This window comes from Eulemur rufifrons, chromosome 1 (assembly GCF_041146395.1).
Source record: "Eulemur rufifrons isolate Redbay chromosome 1, OSU_ERuf_1, whole genome shotgun sequence".
Classification (NCBI taxonomy): Eukaryota; Metazoa; Chordata; class Mammalia; order Primates; family Lemuridae; genus Eulemur; species Eulemur rufifrons.
The window spans coordinates 2942109-2967645 of NC_090983.1; the positions used below are offsets into that span (position 1 = coordinate 2942109).

Below are 25537 nucleotides of genomic sequence, written 5' to 3' on the forward strand. Positions count from 1 at the left end.
GTATCTCTTTATATTATTAAAATTAATGATCTTTTTGGCATGACCATAATCTCTTTTCATAGAGGACAAAACTAAAAAAATGTACACAATTTACAGAGATACAATTAGACACAAGAAAGAGTTTTCATATTGGAAACATGAAGCAGAAAAATAAAAGTCCATATTATTATTCAGTATTATCAGATATATTAGGTGACTTTAAAGACAAGTCCAGCAAAAAAAATAAGAACATATTTAACATTCACAATCTGAATGATGCCATTTTAGTCAATTAAAAATATTTATTTTGATTTAATGAATAAACACTAGAGAAACTTTAAACCTTGTTTTCTGGCAACTATGAAAGATAATATATTTTTATACTAACCTTTATCATCAAGTTTCAGTTGATCAAAGTCTACATTTATATCACCATTTTTTAAACCATCTTCCTTGGGTGATGTATCTTGTTTAGGATGACTATTGTCAGAAAACAAAGGTATCTGAAGATTAAGATAAATAAAAATAATAAGGACTAACAATTATTGCGCTCTTACTATGTGACAGGCACTCTTCACTGGCATTATTTAGCCCTTACAATAATGAAGGCTATGAAAGTAAAACCATCAACTTGACTTCACAGATGAGAAAACTGAATCTAAGAAACTCATTGTGCCAAGTCACAGTTAACAAGAATTAGGATTTGAACCCAGTCTGTGTATAGTTACTATGTGCTAACACTAGTATTTTGCAAAGTATGGCATATACACACAAGAAATATTTGAGATAATTTTTGGAGGCATATATAAATATTGATAACATTAACCTTTAACAGTTACATATTTAATTTAGTATATACTTATATATATTTTTTATTTATGGGAAGTAATATTTCTTTCCTATATGTAAGAGTGAACTGTTTACACTTAAATTTTTATAAAAAGGAGAATCATTTAAAGAAAAATACAGAATAACTAACATTATAGGTAATATAGGGCTATGGTAAATTGTGAAGATGGTACATGAATAACTGAAATTTAGAAATACTCTACTACACTATACTGGCTTTCATGCATAACTAGTTAATTTAATGAGACAGGGACTAAAATGTAATCCCAACTTAAAATAGATATTGTTTTATAGCCAAAAGATTATAAAAATTATGTTACATCTGCATCTTGTACTTTTAAAAATAATTTATTGTTCTCCCTAAATTATTAGATTATACCATTGGTACCATTACAATGAAAATAAAACCCTTAAGAATTATCATATAGGCCGGGCGCGGTGGCTCACGTCTGTAATCCTAGCACTCTGGGAGGCAGAAGCGGGCGGATCATTTGAGCTCAGGAGTTTAAGACCAGCCTAAGCAAGAGCGAGACCCTGTCTCTACTAAAAATAGAAAGAAATGATTTGGACAGCTAAAAATATATATACATATAAAAAAAATTAGCCGGGCATGGTGGCACATTGCCTGTAGTCCCAGCTACTCGGGAGGCTGAGGCAGAAGGATTGCTTAAGCCCAGGAGTTTGAGGTTGCTGTGAGCTAGGCTGACGCCATGGCACTCTAGCCAGGGCAAAAGAGCGAGACTCTGTCTCAAAAAAAAAAAAAAAAAAAGAATTATCATATAGTACTAAATGTACAAATTGTCGAAGCAAAGTATTAATATGTAAGAAATTTAAGTACATAAAAATCTAGTTATGAATCTGTTAATTCTTTGTGGATAACTGAGTTCTTTAAAAAAAGAACTTGACAATAGAATAATTTGTTAAAGCAATTTACTTTTTATCATTCATGTTAGTAGAAAGGAACATATATTAATCAAGTATTTCATTTTGGACTTGGGAATCCATCTTGGGGGATTACCTAAGACCACTCAAATAATGAAACCTTAAGGTTAAGACCAAAGTCAGAAAAGCAGAAATAAACTTCAGCTTTCCTATCCATTGCCTCCTCACTTGATAATGGAATGTAACTTATGTTACTGTAACACTTTATAATTTGCAGGGTGTTCTTATATAGATTAAACCATCTTTCTTGATTGTCATCTGCCCAAGATTCCCTTGGGGGAACAAGAGAGAATGAGAAAACCTATGAGAGGCATTTAAAAACTATTTTCATCATTTCAACAAAGGAGGATTAAAATTTTGCCCTGCCTAAAATAAATGGAACACTACTTTATTCTACCTCATGAGATGAAGGTGCAAGATATTAGTTTTAACTACACTCACGCAACATGATGGTGGTTATATATCATGGATTTGCCTGGGACAGTCCAGATTTATACCTATTGCTGTAGTGAATGATTAACATTACTCTCTTTCATCCTCAAAAGTCTACTGATGTGGTGATAAATTATATGCTTACCCTACTCAACATATATTGCTGATATCTGATTAGGCTTAAATACACCATTATGTTCCTCCTAATTAGTTCTCTCTCTCAAATGTCAGTATATAAAGTAAGCTAGTTGAGTGAAAAGAAGGATGTCTGAGTGTCTAAAAATTATAGTTTACATAAGCCATAAAATTAAATATTTATACAGATGAACTTTCTAAAAATCTTACTTGAGAGAGTGTCTTTTTTAGGTTCGAAGAAACATCAACATCCTGAGCACTCTGATTATCTAGTTCAGAATCTCCTCCTGAAAAGCTAAAAAGATAAACACTTCAGAAGGAATAAGATCTAATGTTTGATAGCAGACTATAGTTAACAATGTATTTTATATTTCAAAATAGCTAGAAGAGAGGACTTGAAATGTTCCCAACACAGAAGTAATAAATATTAAATATATGAGGTGATGGATATCCTAAATACCCTGAACTTGATTATTACACATCCTATGCATGTAACAAAACATTACATGTACCCTATAAATATGTACAAATATTACACATCAGTATAAACACTTTATTAAACAATTCATCAATGTTTTAAATAGGGACCAAAACAGAAAATTTAAAGTTAACTGGATTAAGTGATTTTAAAGATTTAATGAGTTCTAAATTAGATGAAATCAACTCACACATGTGATTCTTCTTTCATCAGCTGTAAAGACAGAAAAGAAAAATCTGTTTAAAATGTTTTCTGTCTAAATGAAGTAAAATTTTTATTCCTAAAACACATACACATACCGTGGAAGCAAAAGTAGAGAAGGTAGATAACAATTTTGATTCTACTGACAGTGGGGGCAGCTCTTCCAGTGGTATGCCCTTGTGTATTTTTTCTTTCAAACTCACATATCTAACTTTTAAGTCTCCCAAAAGAGATAGTAGTGCCGATCCTAATTCCTTCTTAGCAGAATTACTTGATAAATTCCTGTTCAAAATTTAAGTTCACAAAATGAAATTATTTAGGCCCAAGTCATCCATTTAACACTAATATTAATATATTATACACTTAGTCCTAACTCTCTAGATCTTAAATTTTTTCTTTTAAATGTTGAGTAAAAGAAAGTGAACCACAATTAATGTGCTTTTCTAAGGGCAGTACAAACATCTCTCAACAGATAAACCAGAGGGAATGTGGTAGAATGTCATGCAAAAACCCCCGACTTCATCCTTACTTGGACTTTATATAAAGTTCAAACATATTACTTTTTCTAGGAAAAGTCCATTACCCCTAGGCCAGCTAACCAGCCCAGTTACAATCTACCCTTCATTCTGCCCTTCAAAAATGAAAATTAAAAAAAATTTCCAGAATAAACTTAAAGGTAGTGATACATTTCTTAAAAAATACAGATTTAAAAATCAATAAACACCTATTTAATCCCTCCCTATTTTCCATTACAAGTTTGTAAATATCACAACAATGACGATGACACATCTGATAGTGAACATTTAAAAGCTGCAGCTCTGCTTTCATGGCTCTCTGCATTATTTTCTGACAGCACACTGATGGCAAATTCTCCATCTCTTTAAAAAGTTGAAATTCCCTTTAAAATAAAAAAAAAAAAAGGATTAAGATTACAAACATTTTTCTATAGTAATGACAGGCCTCTAGAAACATTTTAAATTTCTTGCATTTCCCTGTCAAGTTTAAATTGATTCTACTGAGGATGGAGAGGCTGCTGAACACATAACAGCTTCAGAAAAGAAGGACATCAAGAATTATGACTAAATATATTCTTTCTAGAAGTCAAGGAAGTAAACAATTTTCAAATTCATACTTTCTTTTACCAAAAAAGGATTCCAATCTAAGGTAATAACTTTATCCAGAATCAATGTATTTTTCAACCTAAATCAAACTTTGGCCAATTTTTTTTTAAGTTGTAAGCATTTTGGATGGAAATTGTTCTTAAACATATTATCTTTTTAACAGAAAATAATTTACATTTTCCTTAGTAATTAAGAGTAATTAACATAAGCAAATATTTTGCTGTGCTATTACAATGTATCCATCAAAAAGCCCCAAGTCACTACATCTTTTTGAGTGTTAATGTTATCGGAAGTCTTCCCGTGTTGCCAGTTGCCACTTTCAGCTGTTCTCAATACTTCTGCTTCTGGAGTTGAGATGCCAGAATAAACTCATTAGAAGAATGAATGAATGAAGGAAAAAGTAAATGACCTCAGAACATTATAACTAATTTGGCTTCTTACACACCTCCCTGTTTCTTTCCCTTCCCGCATCCTCGTTCTTCATTGTGCTCTGAATTATAAGGGTATCTTAATAAATGCAAAGCAAATTATACAATAAATTAAAATCAAGATTAAAATGCACCAGTGAAAGTAGCTATTTACTTCTTCAAATTTATGATATTTTCAAAAAACACTTTTTGTTTTCGTCTACAGGGGAATAAAATGAAAAAAAATGGAAAATTAAATCAGTATAAGTTTGGGTTGAACAGGTAAGATGCCAGGCGTTTCTGATGAAATTGAGACTGAAATCTCAATAAATGAAGAGCTTTAATATTCTATATTGTTTTATTTATTTGTTTGAAGGCAAATGGCTGAAGCAGATGATTGCTTAAGGTTCCTTTTAGCTATTATTCTGTACGGCTAAATATTCTACACAGAAAACAAATACTATTTTGATTTCCCCCCACATGTGTCTGCAAGCTCATACATCTGATGTACCTCTCAGGATGTTTCTTTAAGTCTGTGATAGCAGATGTTTTCCTTAATTCCAGGGAATCCTGAAAAAATGATTTTAAATTAAATTATAAATATATGATAAATAACACATGGTCTCTCTGGAGCTCCAAACTAGTATTGATAAAATGTAAAATTCAACTTCTAATGCACTTTGTGGCCATAGCACCCATGAGAGGATAGAGCTGGTAATAATCTATATACTCTTTCCCCTCATCTAGCATTTTTCTCACAAAAGCCTCCATATAATCAATGAACCAAAAACATTTGTTAGCATATACTGTCTCTTTACAAAGTCAAATAAAATTTTCTTATTAATCATATCAATTTTACCTTATTTAGAAAATTTTCATTAGGTTTTAAACTGTCAACTGAGGAAGATTTTCCTGATCCTTTTATCACAGCCATCTGAGGAGCTATACAATCTTGACTGTATGACCACTCTGTATTACAAGCCACACTTCTTTGTTGCTCTCTTTGCCATGCGCCAGGCCGTTTTTTATTCATCATTGTAATCTCTGTGTTGCTTGATGTAGATGCTACAGAAGATCTTGTACTTGTTGCCCTGCTGGTTGTGAAACAAGCCCTAAAATCAGTGCTAACATCCACAGTCTGATTAATTGTAACCGTACAACTTGCTGCATCTGTCACTGATTTAGGATTCATTCCCTCCATATTGTGAAGGCATGTTTTATTTGTGGCACTGCTACTGGCAACTTTTAGGGAGCTACCTTCTTCTATTGCCTGAATATCTCTGACTGTAACCCTTGGTAGTGTAATAGAAGAATCTAAGGCTGGGTCAGGGGTGTTTTGTAGGCTTTTATAATGTGAATATTCACAGGCAGAAATTAGTGAATCATCAAAAACAGAGGTCCAGGAAGTTTGACAATCTTTAAAGGGTTGTAGTAATGTCTCTAAAGCTTTGTCTTGCGGTAATGTGCTAGAATTTTTAAGGTGCTGTAATATTTTGTTCTCAACAATTGTATTTCCACAAAAATCTCTACTTTCAGTTATCTGAGATTTCATTGTTTCAGCATAAATTTTAGTTTTTAATGCTTTCTGAGGGTTCAAGAAACCACTCTGAGATTGAGATTCCTGGTTTCCAAGAGAACTGCTTCTTAGTATACTGTCATCAAATACTGTGTGGCACATTAAATTAGTCTCTTGTTCCTTACACTTTTCGTAATAGTCTCTTAACATGACAGAATTCTGAAATTTGGAGACATGAGGTGAATCTTCTCCATAAACATCAAGTGAATCTAAGGAAAAGACAGAACCACTTTCCAATTTATCTTCTAGATTGCTAGCACATTTAACTTCATAACCTGAATTGCTTAATTCAACAACATCCAGATTAGATACACTTAATGTTTTTGTATGATCAAAAGATAAATGGTTACTTATATATTCTTGTTCTTCTGCACTGTGATATTCCTGCTGTGAGTCTTCATCTGTATCATGCTTTTGCATATCTTCAGCAGTTTCTTTATATTCACCATCTGAAATCTTGTACATTCTTTCCAAGTCAACAGTCTTATTACCTTGATGTTCCAAAATATCAAAAAACACCTCCTTTCTTTTCTGCATTTCAGGATCTAATTCTGAACTTAAAAGAATAAGACTTTCATGCTTTAGTTTTGACTCTGTATAATAAATAGAGTATGTTTCATTTAAGGAAGCATAGTCAGTACTGTCTTCAAACTCACTTGACTGAGACTGAGTACTCTCTCTGTTAGTATCTTGACTCACTGAAAAAGATGGTTCCAATAAATCTATTTCGTCAATGTTGCTGATTTCTTTGTCATCAGCTCTTTGCTCTAGTGCCAAGGAATCCCAGGCATCATCAGGAAAAGTCAATTTGACTTCATTACAACCATTGGAAGATAACAAGTTTTCCTTCTTAGTTTTAGAAGGTTTATCTGATTAAAAAAAAGGGATAAAATGTTAACAGCAGCAACATTATATAATTTAAACACTAAAAAAACCTTAGATACCATCTGGTCCAAGCTTTTACCAGTACACAAATACTTTTTATATTATCCATGACAAATATCCCTTATAGTAGCTGTTACAGACTGAACTGTGTCCCCCCATAATTCCCAAATTCATATATTGAAGCCCTAATCCACAATGCGATGGTATTTGGAGCTGGGGCCTTTGGGAGGTAATTACGTTTAGATGATTAGCACCCTTATAAGGGACAGGAGAGAGCTTTCTTCCCCTCTTATGTGAGGACACAGCAAGAATGCAGCCATCTACAAGCCGGGAAGAGATCTCTCACCAGAACCTGACCATGGGGGCACCTTGATCTCAGACTTCCAGCCTCCAGAACTATGAGAAAATGAACTTCTGTTGTTTGAGCCATTCAGTCTATGGTATTTTGTTATGGTTGCCTGAGAAGACTAAGATAGTAGCCAAGATTCTTCTTCAATTTTCAATGGCAAGGAGTTGACTATTTATAGGGCAGCCACTCTGTAGGCAGATCTAATAAGAAACTTTTTTCTTATAAAATTATTTAATAAATCTTTGAGTGCCTCCTAGTGCCAGCCCTAGGCATTGTAAAAACAAAGGAAAAGAAAACATGAGTGCGGCCCTCAAATGCTTATGGATTTTGTAAGAGTCACAAATAAGCACACAAAAATGTACTAAAGATAAAAGTGCTGACAGAGTTGTGCTGACAGAGCAGGCAAATGCTTGAGAGGAAAGAAGTAGATTTCAGAGAAACTTTCTATTTAAAAAGTATTTTGAAACAAAATAGACAAAATCACTTTAGGCAGATCCAACAGCAAGTACAGTTAGCTGCGTGAAAGGAAATGGCATTTTCAGGAAATTCTAAGTTAGCTTGTCTGGAGTGAAAGAGCTCGATGGGAGTGACAAGACCTGTGAACTGAAAGAAGCCTTTTGTGATGTGCTAAGGTGTATGGGCTCTTATCTAAGGCAATGGAAGACCACCAACAGCTCCTTAAATGGGTAATCATGTGACTGGAATTGGAACACTGGCAACAATAAGAATGAAGGCTTGAAGGAGGAGAGTAAAGGCAGGTAGACCAAAAGAGTGCAGAAGTGAGACTGAAAAACACACTGGTATAAAAGTTTCACAACTGTCCAAGTCTTGGTGGCTGATTAGAATTGACAGTGAGAGGAAGAGAGATATCAGCAGTTTTCAAATATTTTTTTGACTAAGACCACAATTTGAAACACATTTTATATCATGACCCAGTACACACATTTGACAATATATGTGTATATAAGTAAAATGAAAATTTTACAAAACAGTAATTACTCCATTTCCAATGTGTTCTGTTATTTTCTATTTTATTTCATTTCATTAAAAAAACCTGATCACAATCAGCTAAACTGATTTCATGACTCACCAATTGGCCACTACCTGCTTAATCATTCTAAGATAATTGCCATAGTTTACAACTTGGTACTACAGTTGAATGGGAATACTCACTGCTAAAGAGATAGAGACTTTATGAAGAATAGATTTAGAGGGTAAAGAGGAAAAGTGAGGAGGAGGGGGAAGATAATGAGTTCAATTCCAGACAACTGAACTTTGAGGATAGTGATAGAACACCCAGATGTAAATGTCCAGTAAGCTGTTATAAATATGGGGTTGGAGATAAGAGATCTGTTTAGGAGTTCTTTATACATTCTAAATACTAATTCTTGTTTTTTTAAAACGTAAAGGTGAATTTTCCTAGTTTATTATTATCTTTTAATTTTTTTTTTTAAGAGACAAGGTCTTGCTATGTTGCTCAGGTTGGACTTGAACTCTTAGGCTTAAGCTATCTTCTTGCCTCAGCTAGGGCTACAGGCATGTGCCACAGCACCTGGCTTAAACTTTTTATAGCACTTTGTTGTACCAAAGTCTTTGAGATTATTCAAATGATTTGGTGTTTTGTTTTATGACTTCTGGGTTTTGTGCCTGGCCTTCTCTACCAAATAATTATAAAAAAATTCTCCTATAATTTATTCTAATTCTATATGTTTCTGTATGTTTAACACTTAGCCTTTCTACATTATGTAGAATTTATTTTTCTTGCTAGCATAAGGTAGGAATCTAACTTAATTTCCTTCCAAAATGGACGGTCAATTGCCCTAACACCATTTGCTAAATAATTCATTGTTTTCCTTCTGAGTTGAAACAGCATCTTTACCATACCCTGAAATCTGTTTCTGTTTCATAATTTTCTAAGAGTCTATTTCTATTTATTCTGTTTCATTAATCTATTATCTTTTGTGTAACAGTATTATACTGTTTTAATTATTACAGCATCATAAGCTATTTTTGTATCTGGTAGGTTAAGCTTCTTCCTTTTTTGTTTTATTTATTTTATATTCTCTCCCCCAAATTAAATTTTTTAAACTCATTTTTTTGGGAAAAATTTTGAATTGGATGAAAAATCCTATTGACATTTACTGGGAAAGAGAGAGAACCATTATCATGTCCAATCTCTAGCAACCTTTCCTTAATTCCAACATTTAATGTATGAATAGAAAGTACACTGTTTGTTCCATTAGGGTTCATGGCTGATGTCTTCATTGTATAATATATTCATTGTCTAATACTTTATCACTTTTAAATGGCCCTCTTTATCTTCGTATAATGGTTTTTGTGTCAATTATACTATATTAATACCAAGTATTAAGTTCATTTTTTTAAGTTCATTTGTTTCTTAACTTGCCTACCCTTTTATTTTAAACCTTTCTTTTCTGTTTTAAATGTGTCTCATGAACAATATAGGATGGGGGATTTTTGTTTTGACCTAGAATCTCTCTTTATAGTCTAAACCACAAGCCAGGCATAGTGGTGTGTGCCTACACTCCCAACTACTCAAGATACTGAGGCGGGAGGATCCCTTGAGCTGCAGTGAGCTATGATCACACCATTGCATTCCAGCCTGGGTGACAGAGCGAGACACCATCTCAAAAAAAAAAAAAAAAAAATTCTTTAAGCCACATATGTTCAGGGTTTAGTCACTTGCTTTTTATGTTCTTGTTAGTTCTTATTTTCTTTCTACCATTACCAAAAAGAAATTTCTGATTTATGGGAAGAAAAAAACATATATAACTTGTTAGGCAGCGGAAGTCAACTCGCCCACTTTCCACCTATCACCCAAATGCAGCTGTACCTGTCAACAGTTCTGGAAAGCCTGGCTAGACAGAAACCCTGCTTCCTGCTCACCTTCCCCTTCCTAAATCTTCCATTTCCCTGAAAGGCCTTGCCTAGACTGCCCATATCCACCAAAAATCACCTCAGTGAATTTGCCCAGTTAAAAACACACTGAATCTTACTACCTCATGGGACGAAGGCTTAAAAAGTACCAACACTGGAGGGGGAACTGTTTGACACAATTATATTTATCACCACTTCCCACCCAGAATAAAGGCAACTGGCCTGGACCCTTACCTTTTTGGAGGTTTCCTCCATTACTCTGGTAGCCTTTACCAGAAGCTGTCTCCACCACTGCAGTGGCCTGCATCACGAAAGGATATATAGTCTAGAAAAGTATAAATATTGAACTATTATTATAATGCACATTATATTTTTAAAAAACTATTAGAAATACAAGAAGAATGGGATAAAGCAGCAGTTATAGTCAAAGATTCTAGTACCAGAGGGTTAATAAAGAATAAAACTGGTAGAACATATGAGTAACTTTTAAAAAAGTGTGAATTGACAGTGACATAGAGAACAAAGGCATTCTTTTAAAATTTCTAAGGAACATCTAAGAAACCACCAATGTGCTAGGTCACCAAAAAAAGTCAAAAACCAAAAAAACAGAATCTTAAAGACTATAATATGACCCTATTTATATCAAATCCAGATCAAAAATATTTTCAAAACAAATTGTACAATTATTAAAAACCAATGATATGATATATCCATACAGTGGAGTATTTTTCAGCAATAAAAAGGAACAAACTACTGAAACATTGCCTCATAGATTAATCTCAAAAACATCATGTTGAATGAAAGAAGCCAGACAAAAGACATTACATACTGTATGTATGATTCCATTTAAATAAAATGTCCAGAAAAAGCAAATTTATAGAGAAAGTAGATTAGTGGCTGCCTGGGATGGAGGAGCAGGGGGGTGGTGGAGAAATTAACTATAAATGGGCATGAGGGATCTTATTTGAGTGATATAAATGTTCTAAAACTGATTTATGATTTTATGTGATAGTTGCACCACTTGATAAAGTTACTAAAAAAATCACTGAAATGAGTAAAATAAATCTCAATAAAGCTATTTAGATGAGAAAGCCCACGCTAGTCACTAAAAGGAAAACCAAGACACTCCAATGGACACATGAATAGTCCCAAAGGAGACCAAGAGGAAAGATTTCCAGCCAACTCGCATCATTTTGAGCCTCTCATCCCTACTTATCTTTACTGTCCATACTTCCAAAAAGCTGAGGTGTCTTCAATGGAAGTCTGGTGATCAGGTATTAGAAAGGTTCCTGGTGAGTTTGCGGAAAAAAAAAAAATGACTTTAATTCTCAATGAACTATTTCAATAAACAATCCTGAAAAAAATCATCTAAGTTCACTCTGTTCTATAATACTATGAGAAGACATTATAAAGCAGAAGATCTCATTCCATGCAGACAGTCTATTTAGCTTTGAATCCTGACTTTGGTACTGCAAAAGCAGTGTGGATTTTGATAATTGAAAAAAATTAATGACAGTAAGAACAAAGACTACCAAAACCTATGGGACATGGTCAAAGTTATCACCAAAAGAAGCCATAGATTTAGAGGCTTGTTATTAAATAAAACTGGAATTAAGCCATCAACTCAAGAATCTAGAAGAGAACTAAATCAAAAAGGTTGAGAATATAATTAGTTAAGACAAAAACAGAAGTGATCAATTTAAAAACAGTAAAAATGGTACCTAAAATCAAGAAGTATTCTTTTAAAAGACTAATAGAAGTAGATAAATACCAGACAAATCTAAGAGAGGACTAAAACAGAAATCAGTAATGAGAAAAGGAGCATTTTAACAAGAGATAAAGAAGTACTTTTAAAAACTAAGATTGTCATATACACCCGTGATGGATAACTTGAAAACTTAACAAAAAACAAGCAATTTTCTAGAAAAACAAATTTTTAAAAAGACTCAGAAACAGGTGAACAGATAATCAACCAGAGAAAGAACTGAAAAGGTTAAAGATATATCCTGTAACAATTCCTATCAAATCTTCTTTGAACAAAGAGAAATGGTGACAGGCAACCTTAAAAACTAAGCTGAGCAGGGTGGCATGTGCCTGTAGTCCCAGCTACTAGGGAAGTCGAAGTGCGAGGATCATTTGAGCCCAGGAGTTTGAAACTGCCACAAAAACAAAAACCCTAAAACTATAAATAAATAAAGCATTGAAGAGATAAGGGAATACCGACTTACATGGGTATATATTTATATGTGTAAGGAGAAGAGGTTTTCACTTTTTATTATTTATTTATTTGAGACAGGGTCTCTGTTGCCTCTGCTAGAATGCAGTGGCGTCATCATAGCTCATTGTAACCTCAAACTCCTGGGCTCAAGCAATCCTCCTGGCTCAGCCTCCCAAGTAGCTAGGACTACAGATGCACGCCACCACACCTAGCTATTTTTTTTTTAATTTTTTGCAGAGATGGGTCTCGCTTTGTTGCCCAGGCTGGTCTTGAATCTCTTGGTCTCAAGTGATCCTTCCACCTTGGCCTTCCAAAGTGCTGGGAGTACAGGCATGAGCCACTGTGCCCAGCCAGGTTTGCAATTTAAACAAGGTAGTCAAGGAACACTTCTCTGATAAGGTGAGACTTGAAAAAACTGAAGGAGGGGAGGAAGAGAGTCATGTGGATATCTAACCAGTCAGGAGGCTAGTGTAATAATCTAGGCAAGAGACAGTGATGGCCAGGACCACAGTGACTGCAGCAGAGGAGGTAGGAACTGATTAGATCCTGGCTCTATTGAGGTTAGAACTGAAAGGATTTGTTTTTGTTGGAATGGGTATGAATTGCGAGAAACACATTAATTCCGAGATCTATATTAGACATTCAAATGGAGATACAGAGGTCTGGAAATCAGTGAAGTTGACTAGAGCAGCACTGTCCAGTAGCCACATGTGGCTACTAAGCATTTGAAATGTGGCTAATCTGAATTAAGATGTACTATAAATGTAAAACACACACCAGATTTCAAAGACCTAATATGAAAAAAATATAAAATCTCATTTTTATTTCATTACATGTTGAAATAATATTTGATATACTAGATTAAACAGAACATATTAAAATTAATTCTACCCATATCTTTTAACCTTTTTTAATGTGGCAACTAGAAAATATAAAGTCATATATATTGCTTATATTATATTTCCACTAAATAACAATGACCTGGTTAGTGATGTAAATTTGGGATTCATTAGAATGGAGATTTAAATCTACGAATTGAGTAACTAACTACTGACTACAGAAAGAGAGAAGAGACTCAAGGATTAAGGACTGAGGCATTCCAAAGTCGAAAAATGCTGAAGAGATGAAAAGGAACCAACAAAAGAGACTGAGAAGGAAGAATATGTGTAGCAGGGGAAAAACCAATAGACGTAGATATGGAACAGTGGAAGACAACAGAAGAGGGTGTGCAAAGGAGGAGGGGATGATGATTGTGGGGTAAGATGAAGATTGGAACTCATCATGGAATTTGGCAGCACAGGGGTCATTTATAACCTACAAAAACTGATTTGGTCAAATGATGGGAATGAATGCCTGTTGGGAGTAGATTCACAAGAACTGGAGACAGTGAGTACACACAATCCATTCAAAACTTTTTGCTCTAAAGGGAAACAAAGAAATAAGGAGATGTGAAAGGGGGTCAAAGAAAAATTTAAAAATTTCTTTGAAACAATTAGAACCAAGAATAAAATTAAACAAAATGCTAAACTAAAGAAAGTTATTTCAAACAAGAAGGTGATAGACTTAATGCATAAAGTGTTCCTGCAAACTAACAATATGCCAAAAATATAAAAAATCTGTGTTTGGACAACTCTTAAGACTCGTAAGAGTCAAATATATTTTTAAAAAGATGTATAAACGCATTACTATCAAAAATGCAAATTAAAATGGATGGATTTTTACCTATCAAATTGGCAAAGACTGATCATATGTTGTATTATTGAGGGTGATGAAATGGACATTCATACATAATGAGAATTTAAATTCTCCCAACCCTTTTAAATATAATGGAATACCTATCATGCAGCTTATAAAAACAAAAGAGATAGATCTTTATTTACTGACATGGAACATGTTTATAAAATACTGAGGATTTTTAGAAGTAATTTCCTTCATGGGACTTCAGTTAAACCCATGTTAGACCTTTTCAATATCCATCACATCTCTTCACTTCTGTATTTTCCCATCCTTTTGTCTCCCCCATGATTCAGTCTGAGTTTCTTATAACCTACCTTCCATTTCACAAATTCTTTCTACAGTTGTAACTAATTCTGACGTGGAATCCATCTATTAAGTTCCTAAGTTTGTTTACCTGAATTTTTCAGTTCTAGAATTTTACCCAGTTTTTTCCAAGTCTGTTTTGCCATTTTTAATGTTGTCTAGTTTGTGGTAAATTTTTTAACATTAGCTGTTCTCTCCCTCCTAAAGGATAGTAAATATAGTTGTTGTACAGTCTGTATTTAATAACTCTAGTAAGTGGAATCCCTGTGGATCTGTTTGTATCGTCTATTGTTTTCTGCCTCATGATGTCATTTTGGGTTCCTGGTTATTTTGATTAAGTGCTAGACACTGTATTTGATAAGTTGTGCACATAAATAATTTGAACCCAAGGATGATGTCACTTTTCCTCAGAGAGAATTTTTGTTTGCTACTGCCAGGTGCCACAGGGAACTAATTATCTGGAATTACTTTATTCTGACCAAAATTTGAGATTTCTCTAAGCTACTCGGATAACTATAGTCTGAGGAAGGGCTGGTTTACTTTAATTCTAGGGCACAGCCCTTTGGAATCCGATCCTAGTAAGCACATTGGAAGGGGTAGATTACCTGGCTCCCGCCTTTGACAGACCAAAGACTTTGATTTTTGCCCTTTTATTGTCAGGAGGCTGTCAAAAGCATAGCCTACTCTCTGTTATTTCTTCTAAATTATAACAGAGAGTAGGCTATGTGTTTCAAGGCAAAAGTTGTTCCTAATGCTAGGCTTACTTCTCGGGGTTCCCATCCTTTCCCACGTTGTGGCCTGGCAATTTCTCCTTATCTGGCCAGTTCTTAGATGTTTTTAAGAAGATTTTAAGAATACTTTTCTAAGTTTTTTAATTGTCTTCAATGGGTACGAGGTCTAATTATCTAGCTTGCCATTATCCTTACTTTTAAAAGTTTAAATACAGTTCTTAGGTGACACAAGTAAAATCTCTTGATTGAAAGATTATTTAAATGATCTGTTTTTAGAGTATTAACTAAGTTTACTTATAAACAGAAATAGGCATTTTAGAGAATTTATGAAAATGATTTAACAACCTTACAAAATTGAGAAATATTAAAAAGTAGACATTATGGCAGCAACGGTGGGATTCAAAACTTTTTTTTTGCTCCCGATAGTCCCCACCACACTTTCAAAACTCCTTGCCAGGTGACTACTTCTGGGCAGAGTGCTCTGAGCAGAAGAAATGTACATTATTTTAAGATTAAAGCATAGAATAGCTTCATGGAGTTTTAACTACAAATATACACATTAGTATCTGTCCAGGATCAAGGGGGTCTCCCTGCAGATTTCTGGAGCTCTTTTTCTACATAATTCCTTTCTCTCAGGAACACTGCCCTACAAATTTCTAACTGCCTTAGCCTTTCTGAACTCCAATCTCTGCCTTACTCAGGGAGACCTCTGCTTTGCTTGAAGTCTCTGTCCTTGCTGCATGGTCTTCAGTGTGCTTCCAAGCAGGAAGCTACGCTGTCATAGGGCTAACGTTGGATGTTTCCTTTCTCTCAGAGATCACGATCCTATACTGCCTGTTGTCTGGTGTGTTACTCTATCATGGCCAGAAGCCTCAATATGCTTGAGAGTGTGTGCTCTGACTACAGTATAATTAAGAATAAAAAAGATAAATAACTTCCCTAATATTTGGAAATTAAGCAACACACTTATAAATAATCCATGGGTGAAAGAATGTATCACAATGAAAGAAATTATTTTGAACTAAATGATTATGAAAATACCACATATCAAAATTTGTAGGCTGCAGCTAAAACAGTGCGCAGAGAGTTTATGGCTTTAAATGCTTACATTAGAAAAGAAGAAAGGTTTAAAATCAATGATCTTAGGTTCTATCTTAAGAAACTAGAAAAAGCAGAAAAATTAAGCCCAAAGAAAGTAGGATGGAAATAGAAAAAGGAGAAGTAAACAAAACAAAAATAGATGAACAGATAAAAATAAACAAAACCAAAATTTGTTTCTTTAAAGAGATTAATAAAATGTATAAATGCTTCACAAAACTTATCTAAGAAAAAGAGAAAACACAAACTATGAATGTCATGAATAATAAAGGGAACATTACTACAGAACATATAGACATTAAAATAAGGGGTATAATAAACAACTTCATCTGATAAATTTTATAACTCAGATGGACATACTTCCTTGAAAACCACAACCTTCCAAAATGGATACAGGAAGAAATAAATCATATGAACAGTCCTGTCTCTTAAGGAAATTAAATCTGTAATTAAAAATTTCCTCTCAAGGAAAATGGCAGGCATAGATGGTTTCATTGAATTCCATCAATCAATTAAGGTAGAAATAAAGCCGGAATTCAATCTTAACTAACTCCTTTAGTGAAGTGAGGAAGAGGGAAGACTTCTCAGTACGTTTCACCGGGCCAGTATAATGTTGATACCAAAACCTGAAAAGAACATTCCAAGAAAAAAAAAAGCAATACCTTTTATACACAGACTATTATATGCTAAATTAATTTTTTTACAAAGCAAAAAAAGGCCAATACATCTGGATCAAGTGGAGTTTACCCCAGGAAGATGAGGGCAGTCCAAAATTTATAAATCAATCAATGTTATTCACCACAGTAAAAGAATGGAGAAAAATTACATGATCATTTCAATAGATGCAGAAAAAGAATTTTCATAACATTTGTTAAAACTCAAAACCCATTCATGACAAAAAGCTCTCAACAAATCATGAATAGTAGGAAACTTCCTCAATCTAATAATAGCTATCTACAAGAAAAACCCCCAAACCTATAGCCAGCATCACACTGGGTAATGAAATACTGAATAATTTCTGTCAAAAACAATAAATTTGTTCTCTTACCTCTTATATTTATTATATCAGAAGTCCTAGCCAGTGCAATGAAGGAAAAGAGGTAAAATTGCCTTTATTCACAGGTCACATTATAATGTACAGAGAAAAAAATGGAGATATACAAAGAAACTATTAGAACTAGTAAGTCAATTTCGTAAGGATGAAGGATACAAAGGTCAATATACAAAAAAATCAACTATATTTCTATATTCTGGCAAGAACTGTAAAATGAAAATGTAAAATAGTACCTACCATTTATAAAAATGTAAAATATTTGGTGATTAAAGGTAATAAAATATGTGCAAGACTTCTATATTAAAAATTATAAAACATTGATGAAATTAAGGAGGAACTAAAACAAATGGAGAGCTATACCATGTTCACAGACCAAGAGACTTAATATTGCTAAGATCTGTTCTCCACAAATGGAGCTGTAGATTCAACACAGTTAAAATCAAAATTGCAGAAGAATTTTTTTAGCAGTTGACAAATTGATTGCAAGTTAATATGGAAATGCAATGAACCTAGAATAATGAAAACAACCTAGAAGTTAGATGACAGATATTTCAAGAATTATAAAGCTACAGCTATTGACACTATAGTATGTCAGATTAAAAGATTAATGGAACAAATTATGAGTCCAGAAAGAGAGCTACATGTATATGGTCACTTTGTTTTTGAGAAGGTCACTATTTCAATTCAATGTGGAAAAGAAAGCATAAGGCATATTCAATAAATGGTACTGGCACACCTAGATTTTACAATGTAGTTTTTTTTTCCTAGAGGAAAATAAATGCCTAGACCTGTATCTCACACCACACCCAACAATAAAAGCAAGATGAGTCATGCTTCTAAATGTGAAAAACAAACCTATTCCATTTCTGAAAACATAGGAGAATATATTTATGATTCTGGGGTGGGCAAAGATTTATCAGCTAGAATACTAAGGCATTAATTAAAAAGTTGTTGATTTCCCACATTCAGTGGCTCACACCTGTAATCTCAGCACTTTTGGAAGCCCAGGTGGGAGTTCAAGACCAGCCTGAGCAATAGTGAGACCCCCATCTCTACAAAAAGTTAAAAAAAATAAATTAGCCAAGCATGGTGGCAGGCACCTGTAGTCCTAGCTACTCGGGAGGCTGAGGAAGGAGGATGGCTTGAACCCAGGCGTTTGAGGTTGCTGTGAGCTATAACAATGCCACTGCCCTCTAGCCTGGGCAACAGAGGGAGACCCTGTCTCAAAAAAAAAAAAAAAAATTAAAAAAAAAAGTTGTTGATTTTGATTCAGCAAAATTAAACTTCTGCTCACCAGAAGATATAACTAAAAAAATGAAAACACAAGCCAAAGACTGGGAGAGAATATTCGCTCTCCATATTCAACAGAAGGCTCTTATTCAGATTATGTAAAGAACCTGTACAAAAAGATTTTTTAAAAATCGAATATAAAAGGGAAAAATTCAAGCATTTACTTCACTCCCACACACAGAACATATGAATGGCTCTCATGTGTATCAAAAAGTGCTCAACATCATTAGTCATCAGAGAAATGCAAATTTAAGCCACCCAAGGTGCCACTTCACATTAGAATGGCTTTTTAAAAAAGGCTGATAACACGAGATATTGATGAGGATGTGGACAAACTGGGATTCTTACACATTGCTAGAGGGAATACAAATTGTTAAAACCATTTGGGAAAACTGTCTGGAAGTTCCTAATGATGTTAAACACACACCTACCCTATTACCAAGCAAGTACATTTCCATTTTCAGGAATGAATGCATTTCTCTGGAGAATCATTCTTTGACATATTATTCAGTAATAACTGAACCTCTATTTGCTAAGTCATTTGCTAAATGTTGAGGACATACAGGTGATCAGTCTCTGCCGCTATGAAGCATAACAGGCACACAATTTCCAAAACTGGGGTGGGAGGAGGGGAAGGGAGCATATAAATTTTATTATAGAGTACCTTTCTCAAAACTTGCCCAATATAAGAATCACTTGGGGAGCTCAATAAAAACACAGATTCAACAGTCTAAGGGTTAGGGAGGGCCTTTGAGAATGTCATTTAAACTGAGATCCGAAAGATGAGCAAGTGGGAATTAGCCGCAGGAGGAAGGACTCCTTTAGTATTGATTTTGACAGAAAGGGTAAGGAGAAGAATGATATAGAACAACTGGATATGTCTTTTACATAAAAATGAAATTGTCATTGATTTATATTCACTGAACTAGGAACCTACACAGAGAAATAGTTTTCTGTTTTTAATGTTATTTTGCTTTTGGGTGAGGAGCAGCAATGGAGATGATGAGTTCATTTTTATACATAAGTTCCACGTGCCTATAATACGAATGGAAAAGATACACAGATGTGAAGCTTAGTAATTAGCTAAACTGGAAGTATTTGACCCCCAATATACATATGTATGTGTGCATTTATTTATTTACTTTTTGAGACAGGGTCTGGTTGTCACCCATGCTAGAGTGCTGTGGTGTCATCACAGCTCACTGCAACCTCAAACTCCTGAGCTCAAGCAATCCTTTTGCCTCAGCCTCCCGAGTAGCTGGGATTACAGGTCTATGTTTATGTAATTAAAAAAAAATTTTTGGAGACAGGGTCTTGCTCTTAAATAAACATTTCTCCAAAGATATACAAATGGCCAAGAAACACGAAAAGATGCTCAATATATATCACAGTTATAAGGGAAATGCAAAGCAAAACAAGATACCACTTCACACCCGCTAGGGTGGCAGTAACGATAACAAGTGTTGGCAAGGATATGGAGAAATCAGAACTCCCATCCATTGCTGGTGGAAATGTAAACTGTTGTGGCCACTTTGGAAAACAGGCTGGCAGTCCCTCATAAAGTTAAATACAGCATGACCACGTGACCCAGCAAGTCCACTTCTAGGCATGTACCCATTTTTATTCCGTCCTTGGAGTTCTCATTTACCAAACCAGTTCCTCCAGTGTTCTCAATCTCAGTGAATGGCACCGCCTGAGCCGAGCCAGAAATTGCAGAACCGCCCTTGCCACACCCCTCCTCCTCACCGGGTCTTGTCAATTTTAACCCCTGACTCTCACGGTATCCTGGCAATAATCTCCCATTGGGCCAAAATACTCTTTCCAAAATGCTTATCTGACCACTTCACTCCACTGCTTGAAACTCAGCAAAGGACTGTCATTGTTCTCAGATAGATTAAAACCTCAGTACATCCCTTAAGGCCCCACAGCGGTCTGGACCCTGCGTCGAGCTGGGCGCTTGTCTCCCAGGTGCACCGGGCTTCCGGTTCCCTTAAACAAGTGGGCACGTGCGTTGTCTCGCCGGCCGCGCCCCCTACCTGACCTTTAGTTCCCGCTCAGCCTTCGAACCTCATCGCAAACACCCACTTTCTAGGGAAACCTTCCTGGCCCTACACGCTAGCCCAGGAACTTTGCCGGTCCGGTCGTGCGGCCCACACTCGGGTACCGGATCGACCTCCCTTCCCCTCGGGCCGGGTCTGGGCCGCCGCACCCTGTTGAGACCACACACAGGAGCGGGCTTCCATCCCTCCCTGGGGAAGCAGCTGCCTCGGAAACAAAGGTCTCGGACTTAGCCAGACAAGCTTTTGGGGTGCAGGTCGCGCGGCGCCCGCGAGGCCGAGCTGGAAGAGCCCTGCTGGAAGGTCTGAGAACCCCGGGGCCGCCTGGGGAACGCGCAAGGCCGCGGCCTCTCCCGCACCTCGCCGGCCTCGTCCCCACCGCCGTTTGGCGTCCCGCGTGCCTCAGCCAGACGGGCCTCGGGGCGTTACCCGGCCACACGGGTTCACCGCCCCCGACCTGCTCAAGCCCAGCGGCCGCGCCCTGCCCCGCCTCGCTGCCCAGTTTACCGTCCGGCGTCCAAGGCTGCCGCCAACGCAGCCACACGTGAGGCCTCTACTCTCCACAACTGCCTCAGGGTAAATGGCGATCGGAATGCTACCGCAGCGCCCGTCGGTAACGGCTGCCGGTGGCCCGCCCACTGCCTGACAAAGCACTCTCCTATTGGTCATCACGAACAGGGAGACCCCGTGATTGGTCCGGTGTGCGGGCGCCAAAGCGCGGGAAGAAGGCCGCCTATTTGGATTTTGCATGTTTGGCGGAAGAACAGCGTTTGTGCGTCGGGTCGGGCGGGCAGAGCCACCTGCGAAGATTTTCCTGCTTTGCAGCCCGAGACCCTTGTCCCGATCGCGCAGCTCTCCAAAGCCAACATGCGAAAATACTGGGGGGCGCTGCCCCTGCCGGCAGAGGACAAACTGCCCTCATTTGGGACCAGTGCGGGCCACAGCCCGCCGCCCTCAGTGGCCGGAGGAGGCCTGGCCGCCTTCCTTGCGGGGCTGTGTCCAACGCCGCGCGGGCCCTCGTGTTTGACGTAGCTTGTCCTTTGACCGTCTTGCAGAAATACCGGTAGAGGGCGGAGGGGCTAGGTGAGGTCAGTGAGGCATTTATTTGTCACGGATGCAAAATTTAAGGGGTTGCCAAAAACCTCGGCAATCAAGATAAATAATATTGTAGTGCAACTGTTTTAAAAAGTCAAAAGTAAAGAAAAAAGATCCAAGATGAACAAAACATCCAAATAAGTACTCCGTTTTGTTTTGTTTTGTTTTGTTTTTGCCTCAGGCTCTAAATGGCTCCACAGGGCACACTGTCTTTATCTAAAATTTGGCTATTTTGTTCACCATGAATTTTTTGCATTTTGATTTTTTTAAGCAATTGCATTAAAATATTATCTGATTACTGAATTTTTTGCTCCCTTATATTTTGTGCCTCATCATCCCTGATAGCAAATTTAAACTTGCACAAAATGAACAATCCTGAAGGCATGCAGATGGCTTTATTTGCTTATTTGTCTCAACATGTGCTTGACTGTTGAAGAGTGAGGGAGGGCTCTTTGGATAAGTGGCAGTTGGAGGAGGGAGCTGGGCTGTAAAGCTATGCCTGCCCCAAAATTGTCCCCTCAAAGGAGGCTGCCTGTGAAATGCACTTCATTCATGTGTTCATTCCCAGATTTATAGTGGCCTGCCAGGGGCCAAGTGCTGGGCGTGGTGACTAGTGAACAGTGAGCATGGGTCTACCCAAAGTCACCTTGGGGTGACTTAATATGCTTTACGGCAAGTCTTGCCATTATCTAAGGTGCCTTGGAGTGCCTCTCAAAGTTTAAGTCTTGTCCTTTTGCAGTGGATTTAATTTTTGAAATCACTGTATCATTTAAAGTTAGTATCAGTGGATGAAGGGGGTGGCCAGGGCAGCAGCATGTTGTTGTGACGTGCTCAAGCCCAGCGGCCGTGTCCTCACAGGCCAGAGCTTCACAGGGGAATGAAGGCTGGCCTGTGTTATAAAAAAGGGCCTCAGGCTGAGGACCACATTAGGCTGGACACTCTCCCCTTATCTGGGCAGATGGCATCAAGAACAGGACTTGTAGTTCTGGGCCATGGTGACCCTGGAAGGGGTGGCTGTGGACGTGTGTCCATGGGAAGGCAACCCTGATACCAAAACAGCTGGAAACCACGTCCTACTCCAGGCCCTTGACTCTTCTCCTTTGTCTGCTCCAACACAGTGAGAATTGTTCAGAATCTTTCCTGTGCTGAACATAAATTTGTCAAATGCTCATTCCACTGTTGGCCCCCTCTCCGTGCTATTGGTACAACACAGAAATAGTCAAATCTTTCTTTCATGTATCAACCTTTCAAGCTATTGGAAGCAGTGATCACGGCCATTCTTACGGAAGATGATTGGGATTTGGGAATAGAGATAGGATGTTGTGCCATGAGGGGACAGGGGCCCAGACATACTGAGCACCGACATCACGTGTGTCACCAGGTTGCCAGATAGGTAATCTGTGCAGGATGGTGACGCTGTTGCTTGCAGGCAAGCCGCTGAGCAGGGGGCAGGAGGGGCTGCCGGGGTGGGCAGGGAGAGCGCTGGAAGGGAGGCGGTTTTAAAGAGGCCAGGCGGACCCTTTGCATGGAAGACACTAAATCTCGTGTTACGGTGGCAGGTGAAAGAAACATATCCACTTAATGACCTCAGTCATTTTAGTGTAGCTGTGAGCTCAAATGCCAGTTGTGTCTTCCTCTGCCCCTCCCCCCCCTTTTTTGACAATGACTCTAGATACTGACCACTGACCCTGGGGGCGTGGACCCTTGCTCCTCTTCATCTGACTTCTCTGGGTTCATGTGCGCGGCCAGCAGCTCTGCCTCTTCTGCCAGGCAGTTCTACTGTGTTCATGGAATTCATTTGGGGTTTATGTTGTTTTGATGTGAAGTTTTTACATTTTTAAGAAATTAATCCAGTCTGTGATTTCAGTGATCTTAGAGATTTTTTACCCCATTCCAAGTTAAGAATAATCGTTCACGTAATGGTTTTTACTTACCTTTTATTTTACTTTTTGCTTATAATTTTCAAATATCCTATTATTAAAGTTATGTGTTTAATGTAGAAAATGAATATGAAGAAGTGGAAATCTCCTATAATCCTGCTTCTCACAGAGCCTTATTTTGGATGTTTTGAGGGAGCTATAGAGAGAGAGAAACCACCCAGATCTCCCACATGGACTGTGATGTCCCTATACATATTTAACCTCTCTATTCAGGAGCTGTTACAACTATTTCATTCCACAAACACCTGCTGAGGTCTTGCTGTGTATCAGGCAGGCCACAGAGTGCAAAGCTTCTTCTCAAAGAACAACATACAGTCTGAGAGCAGAGAACATATTAGTGGCTAAAATGTGTGGAACAGACAGGATGTGCAGAAGGGTGACAACATTTACAGACAACTGTTTGAGGGAGTGTTAACAAAGTCTCCATAGCATGGAAGCCGCACCCTGGGAATCCTCAGGGAATGCGATGGGAAAATAAGGTAGAACTAAGCAGCCAAGTGCCCTTTTGAGAAAGGCTGGGTGGTCCCAGCACAGGGACCTGTCTTCCCACTTTTGTAACATTGGTATTACCTCGTGGAAGCTGTTTTTATCAAAATTATCTAGTCTAGTGGCAGTGTTGCTGTGGTTTAACTTCCAGATTGTTGCAGCTGCTTTTTTGCTCCTGAGCTTGGTAGCGAAGGAATAATTACTCGGAAACAGTGTTTAGAGAGGAGAGACTAAAATCTAAAGGAGAAAATGGCCTCCTCAGCTAAGTTCCTCCCCGTATTTCCAAGCACACGTGCAAAGGGTCAGGGCTGTTTGCTACTTTAACAACTTCCATACAGGTCAGCTGTTTTCAGCTGACCTCTGCACACAGCAAACAAGCAGCTTCGGGCAGGTGTCTTCGCCTGACCCTTCATTCACCTGCTCACGTTCTTTCCATCTATCCACCCATCCTTTGTTTCTTCTAGGCCCAGTCCCCACATGTCCCCCTTTTTAGTTAAAATTAGAGACGGGGTTTGAGTATGAGAAAGATGTAAGCTTCAGCCAGTGACCTCCCAACACCATTATGAAGACACATCAATTGGTGGATCCATCCTGGAAAATAAGAGAAAGTGACAAGACCAAGCACGACCGGTGGATGATATACTTTTGGGTGGTCATGGGAATGCACCACGTAGTATTATGTAATTTGGTAACAAAGGAAGATTGAAGGAATGATAAACTACTGACACTGATATTAAGCCAGTCTGTTCCATTTCTCTGCCAGGAATGTGGAGGCAACCATACTCCTCCAGTCCATGTCGAGTCCCACCATGTTAGGGGCTTAAACACAGGTGGGTTTAAGACATGAGCCCAGTGAACTGTGGCTGTACTGCCTGGGAGAAATAAAAGGAGAAAAAGGCCACAAAGGAGCCCTTGGGGTACCTGCCTGCTATTACAGGCAGCAATAGCCAAATACGCCAGGAAAGTGTTCCCCCCAGGGTAGGGGGAGCCCCCAGTTGTGTCATCATAGCCGAGTCCTGTGTCTCTAGTTGTTTCAATTGACCCCACATGATCCTGGGCGCCATCATGGTGTTACGGGTCTGTCTCAGGACCCCCATCAGCCTTGGCTGGAGAGACGTTTCATTTGTGGAATCCGGCTCATATGACATAGGCGAACACATCTGGAAGGGAACCACTCGGGACCCGTAGAAGTTTGAGCACAAACATATCCTCCTCCCCAAGTTAACTCAATTATAATCAAAGACCAATCTCTTGGAATTAATGACGGCTGGGGAAG

The 25537-nt window shown here is 37.5% G+C and overlaps 1 protein-coding gene across 1 annotated transcript in view; it reads right to left on the minus strand.

Moving 5' to 3' along the window:
- RBM44 (RNA binding motif protein 44) overlaps positions 1 to 10559 on the minus strand; it is a 30780-nt gene extending 20221 nt beyond the window's left edge. The window contains exons 1-8 of the mRNA XM_069465664.1: positions 10487 to 10559; positions 5404 to 6989; positions 5056 to 5114; positions 3741 to 3914; positions 3115 to 3298; positions 3006 to 3028; positions 2548 to 2632; positions 368 to 482 (exon numbers count right to left, since the gene is read on the minus strand). Coding sequence (XP_069321765.1) covers positions 368 to 482; positions 2548 to 2632; positions 3006 to 3028; positions 3115 to 3298; positions 3741 to 3914; positions 5056 to 5114; positions 5404 to 6989; positions 10487 to 10559 — 2299 coding nt within the window. The remainder of the gene's footprint in view (positions 1 to 367; positions 483 to 2547; positions 2633 to 3005; positions 3029 to 3114; positions 3299 to 3740; positions 3915 to 5055; positions 5115 to 5403; positions 6990 to 10486) is intronic.
- Positions 10560 to 25537: the final 14978 nt, after the last annotated feature.